The sequence below is a fragment of the Lampetra fluviatilis genome, chromosome 28 (assembly GCF_964198595.1).
Source record: "Lampetra fluviatilis chromosome 28, kcLamFluv1.1, whole genome shotgun sequence".
In the NCBI taxonomy this organism is placed as follows: Eukaryota; Metazoa; Chordata; class Hyperoartia; order Petromyzontiformes; family Petromyzontidae; genus Lampetra; species Lampetra fluviatilis.
The window spans coordinates 10,628,464-10,654,274 of record NC_136302.1 but is presented as its reverse complement, the minus strand read 5'-3'; the positions used below and the strand labels follow the sequence as shown (position 1 = coordinate 10,654,274).

Sequence of the window (25,811 nt, the reverse complement as noted above, 5' to 3'; positions counted from 1 at the left end):
GATTAATAATTGAGAATAACATATTCTTTTGCGCATATACGTCGGTTGATGAAAACCCTGGAGAGGGGTGTTGTGTATCCCTTTTGAAGCAGCTATACATGAACTAAAGATGACAGATTCTCCCCCCCCTCCCCATCACCGACGATAGTTTATTGATGCGGTGTGTTGCCGCCCGCAAAGCTGCGTTGGTCACGGAGCTTTGTTGAGCTGTGTGCAACAACGTGTTTTCGCTCAGGTTTCCCATTTTTATCGCCGCCGCCACACTCACGGAACAGGGTCTAGTTCAGGCTCGGCTCCCGGATCACGGTCGTGGCACGAATGAGCCGTCTTGAAGCCGCGGGCTTAAAAGCCGTGCGCTTAACTTAAGCTCAGAAGTTTCATCGTGGGCCGAGTGAGCCTGAGCCAAGTCAACGTCCGGGTCGCTCGCGCGAATTTGAAAGCCAGCGAGCAGTTTGTACCTGAGCTGAGCCACAATGAGGAATACGGCTCTGAATCTACACTCGGCTAATTCGTACATTTGCTTTATGTCCCCCCTCCAATCCCCCCACTCCTTCTCCAGTTCCAATTGTGTTCTTGGGTATTGTTTTTTAGCAGTTGCTGAGTACAGACACAAATGGCCAAAACACAAACATCATCATCATCAACATATATATTTTGTTTCCAGAAAAAAGGGGAAAACCTATTATAATATTATAACAAACATCATCGTGTTGTTTTCTTTGGGTCTTTTTGTAAAGTCACGTAGATGGTTCAAAGAAAATAAAAATAAATATTTTCCAAAGAATATGGATTCCTGCAGTCACGAAAGCTTCAAGTCATGATTTATCATCGTATCTATTAGCGTTCCAGACAATATTATCGAGGAGCATTTGATGTAGCAACACACTCTGGACCTGTTTCAAATTGAGAAGGAAACGCTGCTCGATTACTAGACGTTGTCGACAGGAGCACTTCATATTGAGTATGGGGCTTCATCTTCTTGGTTCTTTCGGTAAAGTCACGTAGAAAGAAATTAATAAAATAATAAAAATAAACATAATACAATAATTCTCACGACGTTTCGGCCACAACGCAAGTGGCCGAAACATCGTGAGAATTATTTTATTATGTTAAATTTTTATGATTTTATGAATTTCTTTCTACGTGACTTTACCGAAAGAACCAAGAAGGTGAATCCCTGCAGTCACGAAAGCTTTAAATCGAAAAATTATGGGGCTTCGTTCAGTGCAATGTTGGTGTCTTGTCGTGAGACGATATGTATGGAGATCTCACAGCGGAGCAGTTTCAACCCCCTTGTGTCAATGAATGGCCCAAGGAAGAGATGTTTTGACAGGACTCTCTAAAATTACGTGGGCACGCAAATTGCAGGGATGTGTCTCCTTTACCTTTCACACACACACACACGCGATACCAAGTGTACACTGCATGCATAAAAGATGTACACAATGTGTGCTTTTTTTTCGATTTAAAGCTTTCGTGACTGCAGGGATTCATCTTCTTGGTTCTTTCGTTAAAGTCACGTAGAAGGGAAATAATAAAATAATAAAAATAAAACATAATAAAATACAATTCTCTAACCGCCTCTACAGGGAGGGATTCCACATAGCTTTGAGATCCTTCAACAAACTCCGGGATAGGAAAGCTCAGCAAAATCGAGTCTCTCACCTTTAAATATACGCTGCCAAGCTTGGTGGTGTTCATTCGGACGCTGTCTTTCCGACAGCCCTGTTCTTTACCTGAGGACGGCTGCTTGCGTTGTGGCCGAAACGTCGTGAGAATTTGATTTTATTATGTTTTATTTTTATTATTTTATTATTTCCCTTCTACGTGACTTTACCGAAAGAACAAAAAAATGTGTGCTTTGTGTACACCAAAGGGGACACTTTCGGTTTCTTATCCCTCCTGGAAAGGAAAGGAAACAAAAAGGAATAAAAAAAATAACGAATGCGATGAAGATATCTATGTACATCGATAAATAAATTGCCAAACGGAAACGTGAACAATGTAATCGCGACCCCCGCGACACTGCGACCTTTTGAGGTGTTGCGATGGCTCCGCTTTCCCCGAAAACAAATGTGGTGTGGCCTCGCTGGAATTGAGTGGCTTCCACAGTGGCCTCGTGTCAGCCTGCACCAAAATGACGAATCTGCCGCCCACCCACCACACACACCTCACTTCCCAGTTGGAGCGCCAGAAATGTAATCAATAAATTACAGAGATGATCTATGGCACCATTATTCATATTTATTTATTTATTCATTCATTCATTGTTGCATTGATTCATTCGCGATGGAAACCTATTGATCGCTGTAAGTGTAAGTTTAACCCCCCCCCCCCGCCTAAAATAAGGGGAATTTGGGGGAAAAAATTGCAACCATTGTTTTAGTGATGTGTGTTTTCGGAATGAGCCCCGTGTTATTCGGTGCAATGTCTGACGTTTCGCGCTGGGAGCTTCGACTAAAACGGAGGACATCGTGCCAAACCACACGCGGTTAACAGCACGACCGCGAACACCTACGCAGTAAAAACATCGCTCTTTATTTATGGCCATGCATAACTTCTATTTTGCGCGAGGCAAGAAATTACTTCTAGATTCGTGATGTTTGACGAAACTTCCGAAAGAGGTCGTTACACTTAATCATACGTTCGGGGGCTGTGAATTATTAAAAGGGTTTTTGGGAATTATTCTGTAGCATTTATTTTTTGGCTGGTGACACGTTAATTACGGTAGTTTGTTAAATAAATCTATCAGGTGCGATTTCATACATTTTGGTGGTGGGCCATTTATAGGATTTAAAGCCTCGAGGTCCACTCTGTCTCTGCCTTTTTCCTCTTCGCCCCGCCAAGACAAAATGCTTCACTCGCCATTAATGGCCATCTGCCGTCATCGTTTTTGCACCCGTCTTCAATGATATAATAGTAATTGATTACATTTGGTATTTCTGCCATTCTTATTTTACAGCACAGGGCTATATTTCGCAGATGAGTATAGTCTGCCAGCAGGGGATGATATTGCTGTGTGGTTTTACCCAATTTCAGAAATGTGCGGATAATTCCTCAAATTCGTAAAGAAAAAATTGGTAAACCGTCACGCCGGCATGCATGGAAAATGTTGTTTTTATTTTAAATCGGGTCATTGAATTTGATTCTTTTTTCATTTCCATCGTGAGGCAGATGTATTTGTGGTTGATGCTGGTCACCGGCAGTATTAACCAGGACGGCTGCTGGAATTCGAGCGGCGAACCTCGGCAACAAGCGGCAAAGCGAGCTTATCAATTGGCCCGTTTCACTGCCCTAGGGCGCTCTGGCCAATCGAGCCAGTTTACGCACAGTTTGATTCCCGCCACAGCGAGCAAGTACATCTACGCTTGTTTTACCTGCTGTGAACGTAGTGTTCTATCCCCTGTGACGTAGCCATTTGGAGGAGTTGGCCATTCCAATAAATGGAAGTGGGTTGGGGAGCGGTGGCACAGTGGTTAGTGCACTGCACTATGAACCTGGCGGACCTGGGTTCAATTCCTGGCCATGATGGCTAATGGTCCTCGAATCTCCTTCTTTGCCAATGCTCACTAACCAGCATGGTGAAGTATGGTGAAATAGCCTCCGTAACCAACGCAACTTCTGCAAGCCTTAATCCAGCAAGGGCTGTAAATTATGGTTGAATATAACATGCTAGTAACTGTCCCTTTGTGGCTATTGACTGTCCAAGACTGCCTCCTAAAGGTGGTTACGAATCTCAATGCGTTCTCACCTGGTTAAATAAAGGCAATGATCCGAAAAAAATAAGAGCTCAATCGATTAACCGTTGGTGCAAACCTTGCAACCTTTCAGGAACAAAAAAAACCGAGCCGAGTTATTCCACGCAGCCTCACACTTTCATCGCCTGTCAACCGCAGATGATGGAAACAATACCTTTGAACAAACTATGAAATGAGAATCGGTGCTTATGGAAAGTGTACGGGAAGGCGTAAGAATGAGGCTTTTTTAAATGCACGTCAGCCCTTTAGAGGCAGCATCTTGCTGGGTGATTTAGCGGGGAAAACTGCTCCATTGAAAGTGAGAAAAAAATCCATTCTCTCCGGTAATGGCAATCGTCGCTATTTAAAACTGCCGTGCCTCTCTCCAATGTCTCACTCTGATTTTCCATGACTCGCCACTTTTCTCGCTCTCTCCTCTCCCCGCCTAATAGGCACGACCATAGCCGCACGTCCACCTACACAAACACAATCCCGATTTTAAAGGTGAAAATCCGAAACTCGGGCCGAAATGTACGAAGTTTTGGATTATCCGAATTTTCGTTTTGTTGTGGATTGATACTGAAAATATGAAGGCCACATAACCCTCGAGAAGTGGTGAGCAGCGAGATACAGAAGGGAGGTGAAGTTGGTAAGGTGTGTCGAATTGCGCTGTGGTATCGGAGGAAAGTGAGTGGGAGGAGAGTGCGGGGTGAGTTAAAGAGCAGTACACTGGTAATCTTCTTGGTTCTTTCGGTAAAGTCACGTAGAAGGAAATAATAAAATAATAAAAATAAAACATAATAAAGCAATTCTCACGACGTTTCGGCCACAACGCAAGCAGCCGTCCTCAGGTGAAGAACCGGTCTGTCGGGAAGACAGCGTCTGAATGAGTTTCAGACGCTGCTTTGCGTTGTGGCCGAAACGTCGTGAGAATTATTTTATTATGTTTTATTTTATTATTTCCCTTCTACGTGACTTTACCGAAAGAACCAAGAAGATGAATCCCTGCAGTCACGAAAGCTTTAAATCGAAATACACTGGTAATGTCTGTGAAGATGTGACGATGTGTTGGGAGCCAGCAAGACGGTATGTTACCCAATAATCACATGGGCGCTGAGTCTTTTCATCCTGCGTGGAATTGCTGTGGAAGGAAGCCGCTGTGCTCTGCTCCGTATTTCGTGCGAACAATTGCGAGTTTTGGCTCTGGTCCGATTTGCGAGCGGTGCAAATGGATTCGCTCACAAATGTGTATATATATTTATTTTGGTGGGGGCGGGGGTGGAACGAGTGAAGCGTGGCGGTAGTAACCCTGAGGCAGCAAGCGAGCGAGGAGGAGTGCATCAGGTCGGGGTAGGTGGTGGTGGTGGGGGGGGGCACAAGCGCGCGAGAGAGAAATGAGAATGGGAAGAGTGAGATGCGGAGCTGCGGGGCAGCGGAGAATTGAGATTTTTTTTGGGGGGGGGGGGGCAGCGGCGTTTCAGTTTACGTTGCTAAGGTGAAGAGAGAGCGGGGAGAGCCTTCTTTCAAATGGCATCACGGTTGCTGAGCACAGGCCCGAAAACTCGAAATGCCAAGCGGGCAACAACATACGGCACCAAAGATAACTGCGAATACGTTTTTTGGCGCCTCCAAATAAGAAAAGTCGGCGGTAATGAATTGACGTTGAGGTTTCTGGCCATTAGGCAGCTAAACGTGCGTTACTTTAGGCCAGTTATTTAAATTAACGTGACGCATTGAAGTGTACCGTCACCTGCGACTGATATCAAGTCACTAACAAAGAGAAGTAATAATGTTAGAGTCTCGCAGTATGGCAGAAATGATGACAAAGGCTACCGCAGCGACTACCTTCGACTCGTGCAATCCTCTCACGTCACGAATCTGGCAGCATGCTCGGAGCATGTCTGTGTGTGTGTGTGTTTGTGAAGCACGAAGCTTCAGGTCTTCTCGGCCACGGTCATTCCCTCCCTTCTCTACGCTTGCGAAACGTGGACCCCCCTAGTGGAGCATCTTCGCCGGTTGGAAACATTTAGGCTGGCCTGCCTACGATCCATCCTGGGTTTAACCAGGCTGGATTGTGTGAGGAGCTCACAAGTCCTTGAAAGATCTGGGCAAAGTCCCATCAGTGAGCTCCTCCGGCAGGCAAGGCTGCGTTGGCTGGGTCATGTAGCCCGCATGCCCAGCCACCGCATGCCTAAACAGCTTTTGTTCGGCCGGATCCAGGGGGCTAAACGGGCGCGGCACGGGCTAGAGAAGAGATGGAGTGATGTGGTACAGGAGGACGTGGAGCTGAGTGGACTTGCCTATGACTGGTACCAGCGGTGTCAAGATCGGCCTCAGTGGAGGAGGCTCGTGAAGGACGCTACTGGGCAGTTGGAGGCAGTCGCCCTCCAACAACAACGGAGGGCGGAGGAGCGACGCTCACAACAACGAGCGGAGCGCCGGGTGGCTAGGGCACAGCAAGTTGGCACAGTAGGGGGCACAGGTGGTGCATCAGCCAGTCATCTCGGTCATCTCGGTCAGTCGACCCGTGGCACCTGGGTCTGCCCCGTGACCTCCTGCCAGCGGGCGTTCGACACTTCACGTGGCCTCAGGGTGCACATGGCCTGGCACAAGCGTCGTGGTGACGTCACCGCCACTTAGTGGCGAATGGCGGTTGTTGTTGTGACGGTGACAGAACATGAATGCGTATTTTTTTGTAAAAGTAAAAAAACACATACGCTGAAAACGTAAAAATAAAATGTACGTTGTGCAGAGTAGATGCACGATTATTCCTTTCTTTCCTACGAGGCTAGCCTTCGCACTCGTTCCGTTGTCACGTACCGTGCGCTAGCACACGCGCGCACGGGCACGCGCGCACGGGCACACGCGCACGGGCACGCGGACGTTGGATGGGAGAGCGAAGAGAGAAGCAGGTTTCGCTCCGCGCGACGGGGAGTCTCCCGCCCGAGTCGGCGGCGTCGTCGTCGTGGCGCGTGCTGGGGACAACGAACGCGCACGGCGGCGGGAGTAGTCAACGACAAATCCAGGGGTAAATACACGCGGTGAGAACCAGACGCGAGGGTGAAACCAGAGGGGGGGGGGGGGGAGTCGAAGAGCGCGGGTGAGCGAGCGAGAGAGAAAAGCTTCACCACATCTACACCGCTCTAACCCAATCCATCAGTTTAATAACACCTCATCCCCTGCCTCTAAGAAAGCCTATTAAGATTTAAACTGAAGGTGATAACATTATCGCCGCTCTCTCCCCTGCCACCGTCGCTGCCCCGTTGCGTGCTCCGCCACCAGGCACGCTCACAACCCTCCGGCCCAATCGACCGCTGCTCCAGAGATCATTCGCTGTGTAAATTATTCATCTTGTTTTTTTTTTATCTCATCATCATTCTTCGCGGGAAGTTGCGTTATCATCGAGGGAAGGTGTTGATTTTAAATTGTGTACGCTTGCTAATTTGCGCCTTCTCTCGGTTGATGGATTATTTTATTTTTCCCACCCCTTCCTTCCTTTCTTCCCCCTCCTCCTCCTTAAATGAAATCGTTTGTTCCATCATTACATTTTTTGCACAGAGGTATTTAATTGGCAGCCAACCCTCCAAATTGTCACCTGTGTAAATAAGACATTTTATCACACAAAGGCTGCTAGCGGGAGGGATGTGTAATGTGTGGTCATAAAATGTTTTTTTTTACTTTTCACTCGCATTAAGACATTCTGCTGTTGAAAGTGCCCATGGTAATATTGTCACAGGAATTAAGGACAGAGTCATTTTCAGAAAGGAAAAAAAAAAGCTCAAACTGACAGGCTCATTATATACCATTACACTTTAAAATAAATTACATTCAGGATTAACCCTTTTACTGGGGGCAAGTAAAGATCCCGCGCGAGCTTTATGCTGTCCTCCTCACAACCGCACCCATTTACCCGGCACCACCGAGCCAGACGGTGGTGACGGTGGCCACGTGGCAACATTCGCCCATAATCCGCCAGTGTGGAGGCGAGGATTTGGTAGATCGCATTGATGTTGCGAATCCCCTTGCCGTGGGCTGTGAGGTGCCCCGTGTATCTACTCCCTGGTGGTATCAGCAAAGTGCCCACTAGCATCATCTCCCCCCCCCCCCCTGTGTTTAGCTTGTTGTCCTTGTGCCCGCTCAACTCTGATTTGAGCAACGGTTGGCTGGGTACGGTGCGAAGGAAGTTCAACGTGTACGTTACTTGCGCGTGCCATCCCGTCGTCTCGCTCGAGCACTTTTCGTTGTGCGTGCAATGACACCGTCCCCGGCGGTGGTGCGCAAGCACGAATAACAAACACAACTCCTCCAACGTGGCCGTCGGTGACGCTACGCAAGAGCTGATGAAGGTGGCATGAGAGGTGGCATTTTAGGGCACTGGTCTTCCACCTTATTCTTGTCTCCGTTACCGTCCCCGTTTCTATCGTTCCACGTTTCATCAGACGACTTTGTTCTGTCATTTTTACTCCGTTACCCTTCACACATCAATCGGTGAGCGTATTAATTTGCACGCATCATTAAAACTGTGATTCTTTTTGTTGTTGTTCCAGCAGGATTTAGCGGTGTCTATTTGAATAATAAACCACTTTTGTACAAAGTCACTTGAAGCACTGAATTAATTTTAATTAAGCAATTGTCAATTTCCTAGCAACATAATTATTATTTTCATCCCTTTGTCAATTCACCGACGGATCCATTTCTCCCTACGCTTAGTCGGTCACGGGGATTGTTCGACCATACGAAGATCACGCTGGTCAGGGCGCAGGTGTGTCAAGGGGAACGAGAGGGCCTCGGGAACAGGGAACTCAACCGGGGTTAGCCGGGTTTCGTAGCGCAGTGTGCAACGATCCACCGCTCCACTGCTCCACACGTACGCGTGTGTAACACATTGTGTATGTGCTCTTAAATGATATTTCCTGCCCGTAAAATGCCGTTGCCCTTTGCTTTACTGTGCAAATGCTGCACAGGAGCGGCGCGAGATGAAGGCGTGACAATGTGGCTTTGCACTTCATTTGCCTGCGCTCCCTTTGACCCAACCGTGCACTTCTGGAATCCAAAGGGAGAATTATGATTGTCCAAACCCCAGTATATATACGTATATATATAAAGGTGCAGGCCGGGGCTTGGTTGCTCATGCCACTGCTGGCAGAAGGGGCCTCCACTACACAGGGCCTTAGAGAGCCCCTCTAAGAGGGTGTTTGGGCCAATTCTTTCACGATGTCCATTCGTATTGGAAACGATGGGGGCACTCTTACTGTGTAACCGCAACACGCGCAATCTGCCACTTGACTCGGTGTTGGTCCACCCGCTGGGTGGACCGAGGATGGGGGTGGGGGTTTAATGAGCTTCCCTATTGTTTTAAAACCGACGCGACAGGCGATTTAACTGGCGACCACTGGATTTGGAAGTCCAATGTTGCTACTAATTACGACATAGCAGCATGAAAGAATAAACCAGTGGACACCGCGGGTGGCGTTTTATCGGCGCGTCAAACAATTTCGCCCGTTCGCGATACACGCAACCGCATTCTGTGCCTGGTGGATTGATAATAACGATGTATGCTAATGATATGCAAGTTGCATGCAAATATTATGTTGAGGCTAATGGAGCTAACAAAACTGTATTAACAAGACAGAAAGGGTGAGAAAATTATACAAATTTTGATTTTCAATAAGGGAGGGGGTGGTGGTGGTGGTGGTGGTGTAGGGGGTGGACAGGTGACTCGGAGGTCAAAGGCCTGAGCTCGCACAACCGAGAACCTGGGTTCGAATCCAGGCAGCCGCCTCTGATTAAACTGGCTTCTGAAGTGTAGACAATTTATGGTCTCAGCCCAGTCACCAGTGACTGCACAGATAAACCCAGCCCCTTAGCACATTAAATTTTGGTTTTGCATTCAATTTGGCTAAATTCCAGCCCTTGTGAGAATTAAGAAATATATATGATAGACTGTCATGCGGGCGAACATTACTCTCTCTAGCCAGAGGTCGTTTGGAGAGGTCTCAGAAGTAGTTTTACCCTTTTATCTGGCAACAAAACTGACACCTTTTTTTTAACAAGGAGTCATGTTTGCATTGACCACAATACCTGCGGTTGGAATGCAAACAAAAAACACAACTCTGATAATGTATGCACTGTCCTTGAAATTGATTGGTCCACACCCGAGACAGCTTTTCTTAGAGCCTAGTCTCACATGGTGTTGGACCAGATGACGCCAAAAGGCGCGTGCGCCTTATCAGAGTTGTGTTTTTTGTTTGCATTCCGACCGCAGGTATTGTGGTCAATGCAAACATGACTCCTTGTTAAAAAAGGTGTCAGTTTTGTTGCCAGATAAAAGGGTAAAAAACCAATTATCATATTTTGTTACTGGCCAAGGAGGTTCCAATTGTGTCTCAGAAGTATTTTTGTGATGCCACAAAGGGCGCCGTGACTTTTTGAGAGGTCCAATTGGATTCTGCGTCCCGTGATGCGACACCCACTAGCACAGTCGTGATAGAATTTGGTAAATTAGAGTGGTGTAGCGCGATGCATTGATTCACCGATTAAAATCGATTTTGCTCATGATGCTTCTGTAAGATTCGATGCTTTTTTTGTTCTTATCGATCGATGTGCCCTGCATATAATGGGTTCACGTGGCCAATTTCACGTCGCTGCATTTGCCTCAATGATTGTTAAAAAAGAAAATTAATTGTTGAATTGTATTGGAGAGCTCTGCAGAACGTTCAAGAATGATCGAGTCATCTTCTTGGTTCGTTCGATAAAGTAACGTAGAAGGGAAGTAATAAAATGATAAAAATAAAATATAATAAAAATAATTCTCACGACGTTTCGGCCACAACGCAAGCAGCCGTCCTCAGGTGAAGACCAGGTCTGTCGGGGAGACAGCTGTCCCTGCAGTCACGAAAGCTTTAAATCGAAAAATGATCGAGTCATCGAATCACTGTGGACATTGTTGGATGCTGAATCGTTAAGTGCTGTATTCAATGGTTTTTGCGCTTTGCAACAAAGGTTTAGAGCGTTTGTCCATGAGCTCTGTCTAGTGGGAGGGGGTGGGCGGGGGGGGGGGGGTACTATAACTGCCGCACAGATGTGATCCAATATTAACGAGACCTTCGTATGAGGTTGTGTTGCTATTCGGGACTTGCCCTATCGAAAACTGGCCACGTTGAACAACGGTATAGTTGACCAAAGCTTGCAGACTCAATCAAACCAGAGCCATGAGGACTAACGTCTTTACAAATCTGCAAATTACTTTTTCCCTGACAAATTAATTTTGCCCTACAATCTCGCTTCCGTATTGCTGATTAAATACTTTCGAAGAAAAACGCAAATTGGGTTTGCGTTACATAACCCCAAGCATATGCAATGATTGTTCCCAAACTTGATTGAAGCCCGTCCCCTTAAGTATTATCCTTCAACGGTGTCTGAGGGTGCTTTCGCAGCCCGTAACTATACAGCTATTTTAAACGTACTCTTTGGTTCTTTCGGTAATGGCACGTAGGTAGAAAAAATAATAGATCACGACGTTTCGATCGCTACACAAGCAATGGTCTTCATTTTTTTTACTTGATTTATTATAAACTTTTAATTTATTTTACCAGGTAAAGCCCACTGAGCTATATGGCTCTTTTGCACAAGCCACTTGGCTATCACAAATGATAGCTCAACGAAGTTGCTTATCACGTGGAAATTTACCGCAGCCAAATATTCGAAACGCCGTGATGTTGATTCTAAATGTGGAGGGGAACACCGGAGGACCTGGAGAAGAATCCACGCGACCACAGAGAGAGAGACGTGCAAACTCCAAATATACAACAGGCATCAGGGTCAGGATCGAATCCTCGATCTCCTGTATACCAGGCGAGGTAGTTAACATCTTGCTACCTCCTCTCCCTCTACAGGGAGGGAGAGGAGGTAAAGGTGCAGCCCTGCAATGGCTTGCTCACGCCACTGCTGGCTGCTGGGGTGAGGCTCCACAGCAGGGACTTCAAAGCATTTCTTCTGCACGTCCACGGTGGCCAGACGTCTCGAAAGAGTTGGGGGGGGGGGAGTTACCCACACTTTCCCCACGGTGGCAAGATGTTAACTACCTCGCCTGGTATACAGGAGATCGTGGGCTCAATCCTGACCATGATGCCTGTTGTATATTTGGAGTTTGCGTGTCTCTCTCTCTCTCTCCCCGTGGTTGCGTGGATTTTTCACCGTGTTTTCCCCTCCACATTTAGAACCGCGCGTTTAGAGTATTTGGCCAATATAAATTTCCACGCGATCAGTCACTTCGTTGAGCTGTCATTTGTGGCCATGTCGCTTCTGAAAAAAATAGCTACGTAGCTCAGTGGGCCCTTACCTGGTAAAATAAAACATAGTTCAGTCTTAGCCCCACCACTCGCGACCTGTCCAATCGGCCAACTGTGATGCTCGTTACCCGCTCACGCTGCTCGCAGCGATCATGAAGGATTTTAAGAAATCCCCAAAATTATTTCTACCCACGACGGGATCGAACCGGGGAGCTCGGGCAGCAGCGTTGCTCGCCATTGACACCACGGGAGAGCCACCCCGCCCCCCCCACTTACCCCCACGCTAATCGTTTAAGAGAGGAATCAAACGTGGCCTCAGGTTGAGAGGGCTTCATCGTGAGCATTGCCGCCGTGGCTGCCTCCCATTCTTGGTCGTGGCCGCGCAGTTGGAGGCTTTTCCCCCTCTGGCGGGAGGACGCCTCATTAGGCACCGCAATACGGCGGTACTCGCAGGCACACGACTCGGCCGAGCCGCTCAAGCCCTGTTAGGCACACCGGGTGGAGCGGGGGGGGGGTGGGAGGGGAACCCAAACAGCGTTCACTCTCCCGTCATCTCTCCCCCCCCCTTCCCCCGCCTCAAGCTCTTGTAATAACCTTGCCCAATTCAAGACACGTGTTACAATATTATTGATTTTGTTCGTGCTGTTCATTTCTGGCCGCTTGACGGTGCGGTGTCATCATCATCATCATCATCCAGTCATAGTCAGCCATGGTCTATTCACTGCTGGATGAAGGTCTACCCAATTATGCAATCATCCATTCAATGTCAGCCATGGTCAATCCACTATTGGATGAAGGTCTACCCAATTATGCCATCATCCATTCAATGTCAGCCATGGTGAATCTACTACTGGATGAAGGCCTACCCAATTATGCCATCATCCATTCAATGTCAGCCATGGTGAATCTACTACTGGATGAAGGCCTACCCGATTATGCCATCATCCATTCAATGTCAGCCATGGTGAATCTACTACTGGATGAAGGCCTACCCGATTATGCCATCATCCATTCAATGTCAGCCATGGTCTATTCACTGCTGGATGAAGGTCTACCCATTCCCCCGTTATCTCTCACAACCCTGCGATGCGGTAGTCCCACATGGGAAACCCGCAAGAGCGTTTAGTTAATCTTCTGCGTCTTCATGGTCGTGGCATTCTCAGACGAGTTCCGTCCCTTGGCTGCCGCTCCGTGATTACCCTTGACCATATTCATGCCTTCGCTTGTCCGATGATATTTTTAGTTAAATGTCATCTCACGTCGTCGTGAATAACGATAGCGATTGTGTGTTACCCCACCCGCGCCACCCCCCCTCCCCTCTCCTCTATACGTGTACTGACTGTATGTAATCTTTGTGTGGCTGCTCTGTTTTTTCAAACAACAATTATTATTGTTACATCTAAACATTTGTACATTTATAACCTTGGTGTGCGAGAGATCCAACTGTGTAAGATTCAGGAAAAGAGTAATGAAGTTCAATTACCATTGTGCGGAGCGTAAATAGATTATGGAAATGCGTTCAGCTCGGTAAGAAATTGATGCAGTCGAATCAACCGTCGGCTTTGCTGTCGTCAATTCAAACCGGGCACGTGGGGTGGAGCGATGGCTGGCGTAGTGCTTACGGGCGCGCTACGTTGTGAACCTGCTGATCCGAATTCGATTTCCGAACACGGCTTACATCAGCGGCGAAGCGATGTTTGACGCGGTACCGGCACCCGATCCACCGGCTCGCACTGACATAGCGTTGTGTGAGGTGTGGGCAAGTAACCGCCACGATTTCGATTTAAAGCTTTCGTGACTGCAGGGATTCATATTCTTGTTTTTTTCAGTAAAGTCACGTAGAAGGAAAATAATAAAATAAAATATTTTTTTCTTATTCTCACGACGTTTCAAATTTTTTTTATAAAATGTTACAATTTGTTTTTAAATGTTTTCTTGCTGTGGTTTTCACACCTGATAATGATTGTTTGTGTTGCAATCGAAACGTCGTGAGAATTTTATCGTTTAATTTTAATTATTTTATTATTTCCCTTCTACGTGACTTTACCAAAAGAACCAAGAATATAACCGCCACGAATTAAATGGTGTTGGGATTCCTTCATCCAGCAGTGAATTGACAAAGGGCTGTAAATTCTGAATATCATCCGAGGAATGTAATGATTTCCCACACCCCCCTCCTCGCGATTATGATTGGTCATAATGCATCGTCCTGTTTGAATCTAATTATCTGTAATTTTTTTGTCATTGTGAAGAATACAGCTGGTCTATGTGAACTTATAACCCACAACATGTTCCGATTTGCGTGATATGATGCATGCATTGTCAGCATAAGAATCTATTTTAATCCACCATAAAATGCCCTTTTTTGTGTTTCTGGGAAAGCCTCATTGTGTCCAAAGATTATTTTACAGGAGGGTCCTGCTTTTAGAATGTTTGGCCAATTCCATCGATGAGCATTTGGTCACGTGGGAGGAGGAAACCGGAGTGGCCAGAGCGAACCCACAGACACAAGGGGGGATCACACTCTATCTCCACACATGTGGGAGGCATCACTCCGATGTATTCGGCATCGTGTCCGAACCGTTCACGTCCACGTGCTGATCTCAATTTAGTTCCGCAAAGGAGCGCTTCCAGCACGTGGGACGAAACGTCGGACATCACACCGAACAACAACAACAAGAAGGACGCGGTACAAACCGAACAACATCCGCGAGCCGCACCGATACGAGCTCAAAATCCCACACGGAGGACTCGCCGGGTCCATCTTGCTGCGCTGCCTTTCGCCGCCCGTGATAGTTTTCGCAAATCTGCGGTGTGTCCACAAGCGCTCGCCTCCTCGAACGCCGATATCCGAGGCGCGTGTGACCATGCCAGGCTAATTGGGAGCGAAAAAAATAGACATTTTGAAATCCCGTGGATCGGCCTTCTCCCGGGAGTCCTTCGTGCGCTTTATTATTCTATTCCCGCCGGATGTTTCCGTGGCAGTTGCCGCCGTTGAGTTCGGCACTTGGCCTTTGTCATCGGCCGCTCGATAATGATGGTGGTGCACTTGTCACCTCGCCGAGGGACAGGCAGACGCACGGATAACCTGAGGAATGCATCCCGTAAGTAATCGTAATTGCGCACGCCCATAGGTTTTTCAATTTGCACTTGAGGCACACGGTCGGTGCTGTTTTGGCACAGAAATACAGGAGCATTTAAAAATAACCCACGCAGGACCCGGTTGGAACAGTGTGAGATTAATAACATCATGTTTTGTTCCAAAGTGGTATTTCTTGTGTGGCAATGAGTGGATTATTTTCGGCTTTATACTGCTAACCCAGCGATCCGAGTTTGATTCCCTTTCACGGCCACCAACACCGGTGATGATTGTTTGAACCAGTCCTGAGCCTCCCCAATGTCGACTCAGCCTCAATCGACGGCCAGGTGCTGTGCGTAGCAAACATCGTCACTGGGGAGACGAAGGCGGTCCAGCGCAGTGCTGGCCACCCCACCTCCTCGTGCGCCGCCGTGCCGGCCTTCGTAGGTGCTGCTCGCTCACAGCGCTTGCCCCGAACAGTCCGTTTAAGGCTGTACGGGGGATCTTTCTTTGTCTTTGGTGGAATTCATCATGGTTAATATATTCATGCAGTTGGGGGAATTGCCAAGGTGGGGCACGATGGGCGGCGGCTGGGAATGGCAGTTGGCTGACAAGCACGTCAATTTTATGTCAAATATGGAAGTAAATCAAGTGCGGAGCACTCCTTGACGATTTTCTTTTAAGGTAGCGGTTCTGCCTTTTCCTACCCCTGTGAACGAGTGAAAAGGGAACAATGGAGCAACGTGGCCGTGAACTTTGGCTTGATTCATTCCGGCTTCTCTTAATTCGCCGACCTCGCTGTTGTTGTTCTGCCTCTTCCACACGAACCGACCCCTGCGAACGCCCTCGCAGCGCGTCGGCCCGCGCCTGCTCGCGCAAGGCGCCGGCGAGTGAGGACGCCGTGGGACGGCCCCGGGGGTCCACGGGCCTGCCGGTGCAGCCCGACTCCTACCTCGATGACGACATCCCGCTGCTGCACATGTTGGTCGGCGATGAAGGTACCCCCCCGCTCGGCAGCGAGAGAGCGCGTGCACGCGCGCGAGACGACACCGCAATTTTTAAATCCTTTATATTAAGTTTGCTAGCTTGCTTAGGACCGTGCAAATCTTTCGGTCGTTTTTTAACCCACTTCCCGTGATCCAATCGAGCTGACATTTTGCACACAGACTCGTTGTGCGTGACAATGCAATTTCGTGAGAAAAAAAAATTCCAAAATGTTACACTGTTTAGGGAAATTTTTTTAAACATTTAATTACCAAATGGTGAATGCTGCCAGACAATCATCTGACCCATAGGTGGCAGCCATCTCAAGCCAGAGGACGAGAGGACTCTAGCCGCCCCGATGCCACGCATATAAAGGATTTATAGTGAAAAACTTTGTTTTTACGGGTTTATTTAAAATAAAAAGTCGAACACGTTCTGCAGAACCACCCAGCATGAATCGCCGGTAGAATAGAGGCCCCGGGGAGAATGGAGATGGGATGAACTCTGGATACAACGCCACCCTTCTTCATCACCTTCTTTCTTCCCCCTTTCTCCATTTTTCTCCTTCTTTCGTAGATGCAGAGTAAGTAACGACTACAATTTCACATTCAGGCGGTCATGCCAAATAACCGCGTCGGGAATAGCGGAGTGTATCGGCTGTGTTGGCCACCCTCCTTAACACGTGGTAACAAGACTGACATACTTGGACAACGCGTTTATGTTATTTTATTTTGGGTTATGTTCGGTTCCATTGTTCCCCCCCCGCCCTACCCCCCCCCTCCATTTTATCATTTTCCCATTTTCTTCCCGCCCCCCCTTAAACTCACTGCTCTTGATCGTTACCTCTAACACGGTAAGGCAGAGAGCCTGGGTGCCCTCGTTCATTCCCTAATGTTTGAGGGTGCATTACGCCCTGGCTTATTATACGTCACGCGTTTGTTCCTCTCTCCTTTTGATGTTCCCACTGTAGGCTGGGATCTCGAAAGACAAATAAAAAACATGCTTTAAAAAATTGCCGACTACGTCCGTCAATAACACCGTGGCTTTAAATGGAAAAATATATATTTAAGCAACGTTTCGGACAATGCCCCTTCTTCAGAGCACAAATAAACTTTTTCAGAAACGACCTGGCCACAAATGACAGCTCAACGAAGTGGCTTGTCACGTGGAAATGTACAGCAGCCAAATACTCTAAACGCGTGATGTTGATTCTAAATGTGGAGGGGAAAACCGGAGGACCCGGAGAAAAATCCACACGACCACGGGGAGAACATGCAAACTCCAAATATGTAGCAGACGTCAGAGTCGGGATCGAACCCACGAGGTAGTTAACATCCTGTCACAAATGGAAGGGTCATTGCCCGAATTGTTACCAGTTTTATAATTTGCTTTTTAAGGCTGAAGTGTTCTCGACGGATGCGAATTGTTAATTGGTGCTTTGTGCACCGCTTCCCATGCAGCAGCAGCAAGCAGCAAGCGTCACCAAATAGTTAGTTTCTTCTAGATTTGAGGCTTTCGTGACTGCAAGGATTCATATTCTTAGGTTTTTTTGGTAAAGTCACGTAGGTAAAAAAATAAAATTAATAAAAGTAAAATAAAAATAAAATAAAAATCACGACGTTTTGGAGGCAAGCTTGTGTTGCCTCGAAACTTCGTGATTTTTATTTTATTTTTTAGTTGACTTTTATTAATTTTAAGTTAGTTTCTTCTCAGATAGTGCGTGGGAAAGTTTTGCCCCATCTGCTGTGTGAAGGATAATAAGGTGGGAGGGGGGGGGGCCCTCTGAAAAAATCTCTCCCGTAGCCGTCGTCTGAAGCACGTGCAGCACCGTTGTGCGACATCTCTGAATGGGGATCGTTGTCGTACGAATACATTGGGGTGGGGGGCCAAAAATGTATTAAGGATGCTTGTTCTTAAACGCCGTGCCACGGTTAATGTAATCACGCCCTACTTTGTCTATTTGATTTGGCGTCGATTGCGATGAGATTTTTTTTTATAGAAGCCAATCGCGCGGGCAAACTCGACTTGGCCAGCGCATTCATTTTTATTAAAACATCTTTTGCATTGCAGGAGTTTGATGTTGTTGTTGTCCTGAGCATCTTTGTTTTTCGCTGCTTAGGATGGATATACGGCACCGCCAACGGTGCTTTAAGTAGAATGTTTAATTACTTGTGAAGGCTAACATTTCAATGTTTACCCAATGTATTAACTTTAATTAGAATATAAACGTACACTCCTACTAATTGCGCCGTTTAAGTTGGCTTTCCAGTTTTGTTTCAGATTAATTTACCGTCACGGTGTAGTGCTCCGAATGTTATCTTGCGATCGTCGTTTTTTGTCGCTCGCGTAACTCGTCCCCCGCAACGACATTTCCCACGAGCCTCACACATCCTGCAAAAGAGATCCGTCTCGGCGTGAGCCGTCGACTGCTTTCACGTAAGCGGTACGCGCACGTCATCGGCGCAGTCTTCTGTGGTTCTATCCACTGCTGGATGAAGGCCTTCCACGCACCGTCGCCAATACCAATAATGACCCCGCGATACCTGGGCGTACATCGGCTGGTCACACACCAATTGCATCTCCGTGGCGGTTGTTCCCGTAAGATTGCAGCCCTCATTGGGTGTCATTCTCTGACCGACCAAAATACCCCTTTGCTAATGGTGTTGACGATAGCCCGCTATTTCAAAGTGTCTGAAATGCACATTCCAAATCCAAAAACGGATCGTTTAAATCCACCGATCCAAAAAAAACATTGAATCACCTGTGACCTGCACTCATCGCTGTTCTGCCATGTCCTGGCCGATTCACAGCCTCATGCCTACGGTGCACGGGATTGCCCTGGTGGGCACCCACCAAATTCTCTCGAGACAATTTTTTTCCAGGATGGTTCTGCCAAGCACTAACTAAGGAGCAGCCCTGCTTGGCTTTCCAAGATCCGATGAAGTTCGGCACGTTGGTGGCTTTTGTGCCTGTACACGTGCCTCTACCGTTTTTCAGTATCCGTGGCTTGCAATTATTCATGCTTCTTTCTTTGTCTGCCCAATATGCGGCCAATCTTTGAGCAACAGGTGAAGTGTAATTATAGAGGCTTCTATATTGGGCCCTCAGTCACAAGGCCTGACAACTTAATATTCCCTTACCTCTCTCTCCGCTCTAAAAATTAATGAGCGCGGGGGCGCAGGGACCTGCGATGATGTTGGTGGTGATTACGTTTGTAACCATTATGATGACGATGGAGGCGATCGTGATCAAAATGTTCCGGTAATGATTTCTGCCGCCGAGAAGATGATGCCGACAACAATGACGATGACCGATGTTTTAGTTGTGATTTTCATCTTCGATGGTTCTGGGAGTGTCAAAGATTATTCATGAAAAACAATGTGGAGATATTCACATTATCATTTTAATTGCCGTCCCTTTAAGTATCCAGGATGGTGCCCTGGTGTGACGGCTCGCACGCTGGACTTTCAATGCTGAGGACGTCGCTTTGACTCGATCATCCAGCGCATGGCAATATGAAGCGATGGGGCGCGTGGTGGTGGTGGGGTAATGTGTGTGAATGGACACGAGGTGGGATGTTCGAGCCCACTGCGTGGCTCACGCCGTATTGGACCAGCCCTGGGCCATTCCCTGGCCCCTGACCTTGCTTGCCAGTGGTCGAAGAAACTTAGCACGAGAGTCATAAGGAACCTAATTTCTGCGCCGCTTAAATTCTAATGCACGTCAGATCAAGAAGGTCGGAGTCAGGGCTTGGAGACTGGGAATGGTTTGGCCAGGCCAGGCTACCGTGGTAGGAATGTGGTCTCTTTGGTGACCATACCAAGCCAGCACTGTGAAAGACCCAACGCCGAAGATCTCTGGTGGTTTATCTTCCACGAAGCTCATGGTCCAACCTAAATCGCATCCACTGCACAAACCCATGGCACGTGCGGACACCTGATGCACAAACGGAAAATTAAAAACTCTCCAGTGTGCGACTGTGGTCATCCAGAACAGACCGTACAAAGTATAACGACGTGATGCCCGATCCACAAATACGAAGGAGACATCACAGCGATACACTCGGCTACTCCTGACGCGGTTATCTGGCATGACCCACGTGAATGTGAAATTGTAGTTGTTGCTCTGCATTAACATCAGCGGTTCGACAATAAGACTGGGCTCGCACACTTTCTACTGGCCGTGGAGAAAGGGCAGCGATCGGAAAATCACGTTCAGTGCCGTCAACCCGGTCTACAAACGAGATGGTAAAGGTGATAAAGGTGCAGCCCTGCAATTACCTCTTCACGCCACCGCTGACGGAAGGGATTCTGCCGTGGTGTGATGGTTAGCACACACAGGTCGCCAGTTATACAAATAAGACTTATCGTAATTTCTAGCAGGATCAGCTTCGGTCGTTCAGTGCAGTCATTTTAAACTCCGGGTCACATTTTGTTTGCATGCTTGAATTTAACCGTGTTAGGCACAGACACGGCCATTAAAACCGGATTACAGGCGCGTGCCAAATGGAATGAAGCCGTGCGAATTCCTTCTCGCCGTTTGTATTGCAGAATCTCAAGGGTCGGACGGTGACTCCCCGCCACTCGACCTGGAGCAGAACGACGCAGCAGGAGGAGGAGGAGGAGGAGGGGGACACACCGCTGAGTCCGCGGAGGAGAGCCGGGTGAAGGCCGGCGACGCGATCTCGTCAGCCGGGGGGCCCGAGGACGACGGGAGGCCGGACGGCCAGCTCGGAGGGGACTCGAGCCGCGAGCGCAGGGGGGCTTGCGGGGGTCTGCAGGACGCGCTGCAGGTGGTGCTAGTGCGGTGGATCGCTGGGCCCGCTACCCGCGCCCCCTGGGTTGTGCTTGGTGAGTGTGGCTCACCCCCGTGGACCGAAGTGGGGGCGCCGCGGGACACATTCTGCCTGGTATGCAGGAGGTCGTGGGTTCAATCCCAACCTTGACCCCTGCTGCTGTATATTTGGAGTTTGCGTGTCTCTCTCTCCCCGTGATCGCGTGGATTTTTTTCCCGGTCCTCCGGTTTTCCCCCTCCACATTTAGAATCGACATTACGCGTTTAGAGTAATTTGGCTGCTATACATCTCCACACGATGATAAGCCACTTTTCTGAGCTACCATTTGTGGCCAGGTCACTTCTGAAAAAAAGCTATATAGCCCATTGGGATCTTACCTGGTAAAATAAAAATAACAGTAAAGCCATGAAGTAGCCTTTTTTTCCACAGGCACATCCGAGCCGAGCCAGGCACGGGGTACCTACTGTAGCCGCGTGCGGTGGACTTCTGCACTGTCGTTTGCCGTGCCGAGCCGGAAACGAAACCGTGATATGCTAACCCTCGCCGGACATCCAAGACCGGCTCCGGGGGGGGGGCGGGGGGGGGGGATGAGCGGGGTCAATGGGTGAGGCTCACGGCCGTGAGCGCTGGGTGCCTAACGCGTCACCACAGGGTCTAACTGCCGTCTCAACCCGTCCGGTTACGCGAGCCGTCGGTGGTCGGTGACGGTGGTGCCGGTGGCTCGTTTCTCTACGTGGGCAGAGCGTTGACACTTCGCGTGGCCTCGCAGCGTAGCGAGCCCGACAAAGATGCCGTGGTGACTCGCTGACATTCAGTGAGGCGCGGTGGTTGTTCTGCGTGTGTGCGTCGTGCGGCGGTTGTGGTGTGTTATAGCACCTGGCTATGAACCTGGAAACTCGAGTTGCGGCCACGGCCAACATCAGTGGCAAGTGCTCTCAGTCCTTGGATCTGTCCATCGTGTTGTATCTTGCACAACGGCCTGGTGCGTCGTTCGTGCCTCAATAGATGCTCGCAAACTGCACTTTCCCCAAAAGGGTATTAGGCCGTTTGGGGAATCATCGTCTTTTGGGGAACATTGTCGTCATTGTCATTTGTCATTGTGTGTCATTGTCTTTGTACTTTGGGGAATCATTTTCTTTGGGGGATAATTATTAGGCCATTTGGGGAATCATTGTCTTTTCGCATACGTGCTTTATAAATGTGTTTGTACTCGCCGCCTGTGTAGATATGTATGAGCCGAGTATTATTTTTATTGTTTATTTTAGTTTTTTTCCTCAGCACTTTGTGAAGTAGTTTGAAACGATTACACTCAGGATGGTTTTGCAACGATAGATAAGAACTATAGCAGTAAATAAGTCTTTATTAAACGATTTAAGTATGAAGTAACAGCAAACACTACTTTCTCAGTAACCATGAGGGAACCTCTCATAACGTGTGTGTGTGTGGGGAGTGGTGGTGCAGCGGTTAGCGCGCTGCTCTATGAACCCGGCATACACGAGTATCCTTCCCGCCAACACCAGTGACGATTATCTGAACTGGTCCTGGGCCTCCTCTAGGTCGACTCGGCCTCAAATGAGTACCCTGGTGCGGTGTGCAAATATCACCACTCGGGAGACAAAGGCGGCCGGGCGTGGTGCTGGCCACCCACTCCCTCGTGTGCCGCAGTGCCGGTCTTCATATGTGCTCGCAAACAGGACTTGCCCCAACAGTCTCTTCAGGTTTCACGGGGTCCCTCATTTTTGCCTTTAGTGCTTCTGTGCGTGCGTTTGCAAGTAACCCTCCTGTGTGCACGACTCCACCACGCTGCGTGTCCTCAAGGTTCACCACCGCTCGTGCAACACGCGCACCGTGGTGACATCACCGCCACTTAGTGGCGAGTGGCAGCCCTTGTCATTAACGCACGCGTTTGCATAATAGCACGCGTGTGCGCGCGCGCGAGCGTGTGCGTGTGCGCGCACGTGCGCGAATCTCTCCTCCCCATCGCCTCCCCGCCACAGCGTTTCGGAGCGAGCGTGATGGGCGACCGTAATTTTTACCCAATCTGCTCCAATTCCACTTAGAATTTATTGACCATCGCGCTCCCACATAATTCCCCCATGGATACCGCCTCGGAGTGGGGCTTCGATGTTCGGCGCGTGGAGCGACAAGGCGATCGCTAACAAACCCACTGGGCTTGCTTTTAACGAGCAACCGTTCCAATTGCGACGTTTCCCCCCAAGTCACCTACATGCCCCTCCTCTCATTTCCCCCCCCCCAACCTTCCCGCCTTCCCACGAAACGCGGGAGCGTTTGTTGACTCCGCCCGCCCGATTTGCACGAGGCAATGCGATTACTCCACTTTGCACACCCATCATTCGTCGGCCGTCGGTCTCAAATTTGCGAAAGCCTTACCGCCGTGTTGTTCCCCGGGAGAGGGGGGGGGGCTCTGCCTTGACGCCAGTGCCCGGTTGTAATGGTGCCTCTGTGAGCAAGCCCTGGGAATATGAGAGGGGGGGGGGAGAGAGAAACATTAAAACGGGAAAAGAATTGGGCATGTTCTGGCTCATGAAGCCATTTCCTCCATCTGTGTCAATGTATTTAAAGGGCGCGATAATATGAAAAGGAAACTAAACCGAGATAATTAAAAATATATCTTTCACCCGAGTGACATGGTAAACATAATGAGGCCGTCCATAAATGATGTCACGCACGGGGGGGGGGTCAGACATTTGTGACGATGTGTGACGAGGGGGGGGGGGGTTGAGAAATGTGATGTCACATCAAAATGCGCAACTTTAAATAAATATAGACAACACGTTCTACTTAATTAAATAGACCTTTTAAAAATGTTTTCTCCTGCAACATCAGAGTTCAGCGGCACATTAAATACGCACTACAATGACAATAGTTTAAAGCGATTTGAAGCGTGTTTTACATTTTTTTGGGGGGGGGGGGCAGAGTTTTGTGACGTCTTTGAGGGGGGTCTGACTTTTGGTGACGCCGTGTGATGAGGGGGGGGGGGGGTGGTCAAAAATCGTCCAAAATCGCGTGACGTCATTTATGGACGGCCCCAAATACAGGAAAAGCTGCAGCCCTGAAATTACGTGCTCAAGCCACTACTGACCAAAGGGCTTTCACTAGAGGGAGCTCTAGAGATCCCTTTTAGAGGGTATTTGGCCTAATTGTCCACGATAGCAACACATCTTGGGAGAGCTGGAAGTACCAACACTTTACCCCACCCATCACCAGTCCACTGCTCCACACGTACGTGCACGTAACACGTGTCTGTATGTCACACATTGTGTATGTAATGTTAAATGATATTACCTTTCTCGTGGAATGACGTTGCCCTTTGCTTTACCGTGCAAATGCTGCGCTATAGCGCCGCGAGATAAAGACATGACAAGGTGGCTTTGCACTTAATTTGTCTCCGCTGCCTCTGACCCAACTCTGGACCCGTAGAATCCAAAGGGAAATTTCTAATTTCCCTAAACCCCAAATATACGTGGAATAAAGATCCAGCCCTGGAATTACTTGCCCAGGTCACTGCTGGCGGAAGGGCCTCTACTCGATAGAGGTCGTCTCGAAGGTGTCTGGCCTTTTCTTCCACGATGGCGAGGCATCTTGGAAAAGGTGAGAATACCCACAGATAATGCCACCACACGCGGCCTGGTGTAGCCATTTATACTGCTGGGTGGACAGAGGCATGAGAATCATAATCAGAATATTTATGTCTACTGGAGGAATCCGATGAGCTATAAAAGCTCTTTTTCACACATGTCCCGGAGGAGCGGGTTAGAACGTTTACAATAACGAACAATCGAAAAACACGACGGGAGTGGAAAGTACAGGAAAGGAAAACAAACCACTTTAAACATACAAACAAAACTAAACTATTCCCATCCTACCAGGCAAAGCCCGCCGAGACATAAAACCACCCTTCAGAAGTGACCTGGTCACAAATGACAGCTCAACAAAGTTGCCCATCACGCGGAAATTCATAGCAGCAAAATAATATAAATTCAAAGCTCAATGCATGTTGATTCTAAATGTCGGGGGGTGGGGGGGAAACCGGAGGACCCGGAGGAAAAAAAATCCACGCGATCACAGAGGAGGGGGGGGGGGGGTGAATTTAGGAAAGTTGCCCATAATTTCACCCGGCATTGGCGGGAGGTCGAATTGAACCAGCGATTTATGGATTCCCAGTCCACTTTTCTAACCATTGCAACCGCAACCTGAAATATAACGCTGACAAAACTAATAATTGACGTATTTTTTCTCACCCCGAAAAAAAAGAGAAATCGTACACGAAGCCTGCATTTGTTGGAGAGAAAATAAATAATCGTTTCTCCAGGGGCTCACAGTGAGTAGGCCTAGCTGCAGGCTGTTGAGCAGACACGAGAGAGGGGGTAGGCAAGGACATGGCAGGATGGGCGTAATTAAATTCCCTTTCTGTAGCCACGGAAATTGCCGCAAAAGGGTTAATTTGATGCTTCGGAGCCCAACTACAAATTGGCGCGTTAATAAAGAAGACGGGGGTTTTTTTTTCCTTCTTTTTTCTCCTTTTACGCAGAACTTTTTCCCTCGAAGCAATTCAATTCTCCAGTGACAATGCATTAGCTTGGCCAACTGTCTCTCAAACCGTCTCTGGGGTGACCACTCCTCCTCGTCGGAAACTTCTCGAGCACGGAGGATTATTGGCGTCGAGCGGCGGAGTCAGCGTCCCGTCGTTTTACGCTCCGGCACACGAAGCGAGAGCACACGGCGACGTTTCACTTGGCCGCTTAGGGGCCGTCCATAAATGACGTCACGCACCTAGGGGGGGGGGGGGAGTCAGCATTTGTGACGATGTGTGACAAGGGGGGGGGGGGGGGGGTTGAGAAATGTGACGTCACATCAAAATGCGCGACTTTAAATACATATAGACAACACGTTCCACTTAATTA

The 25,811-nt window shown here is 48.4% G+C and overlaps 1 protein-coding gene across 1 annotated transcript in view; it reads left to right on the top strand.

Annotated features, from left to right (window-relative positions):
- Nucleotides 1–25,811, top strand: part of DISP3 (dispatched RND transporter family member 3) — a 192,045-nt gene that overhangs the window by 24,767 nt on the left and 141,467 nt on the right. Inside the window, exons 9-10 of the mRNA XM_078869669.1 lie at nucleotides 15,960–16,105; nucleotides 20,642–20,941. Of these exons, the coding sequence (XP_078725795.1) occupies nucleotides 15,960–16,105; nucleotides 20,642–20,941 (446 nt within the window). The remainder of the gene's footprint in view (nucleotides 1–15,959; nucleotides 16,106–20,641; nucleotides 20,942–25,811) is intronic.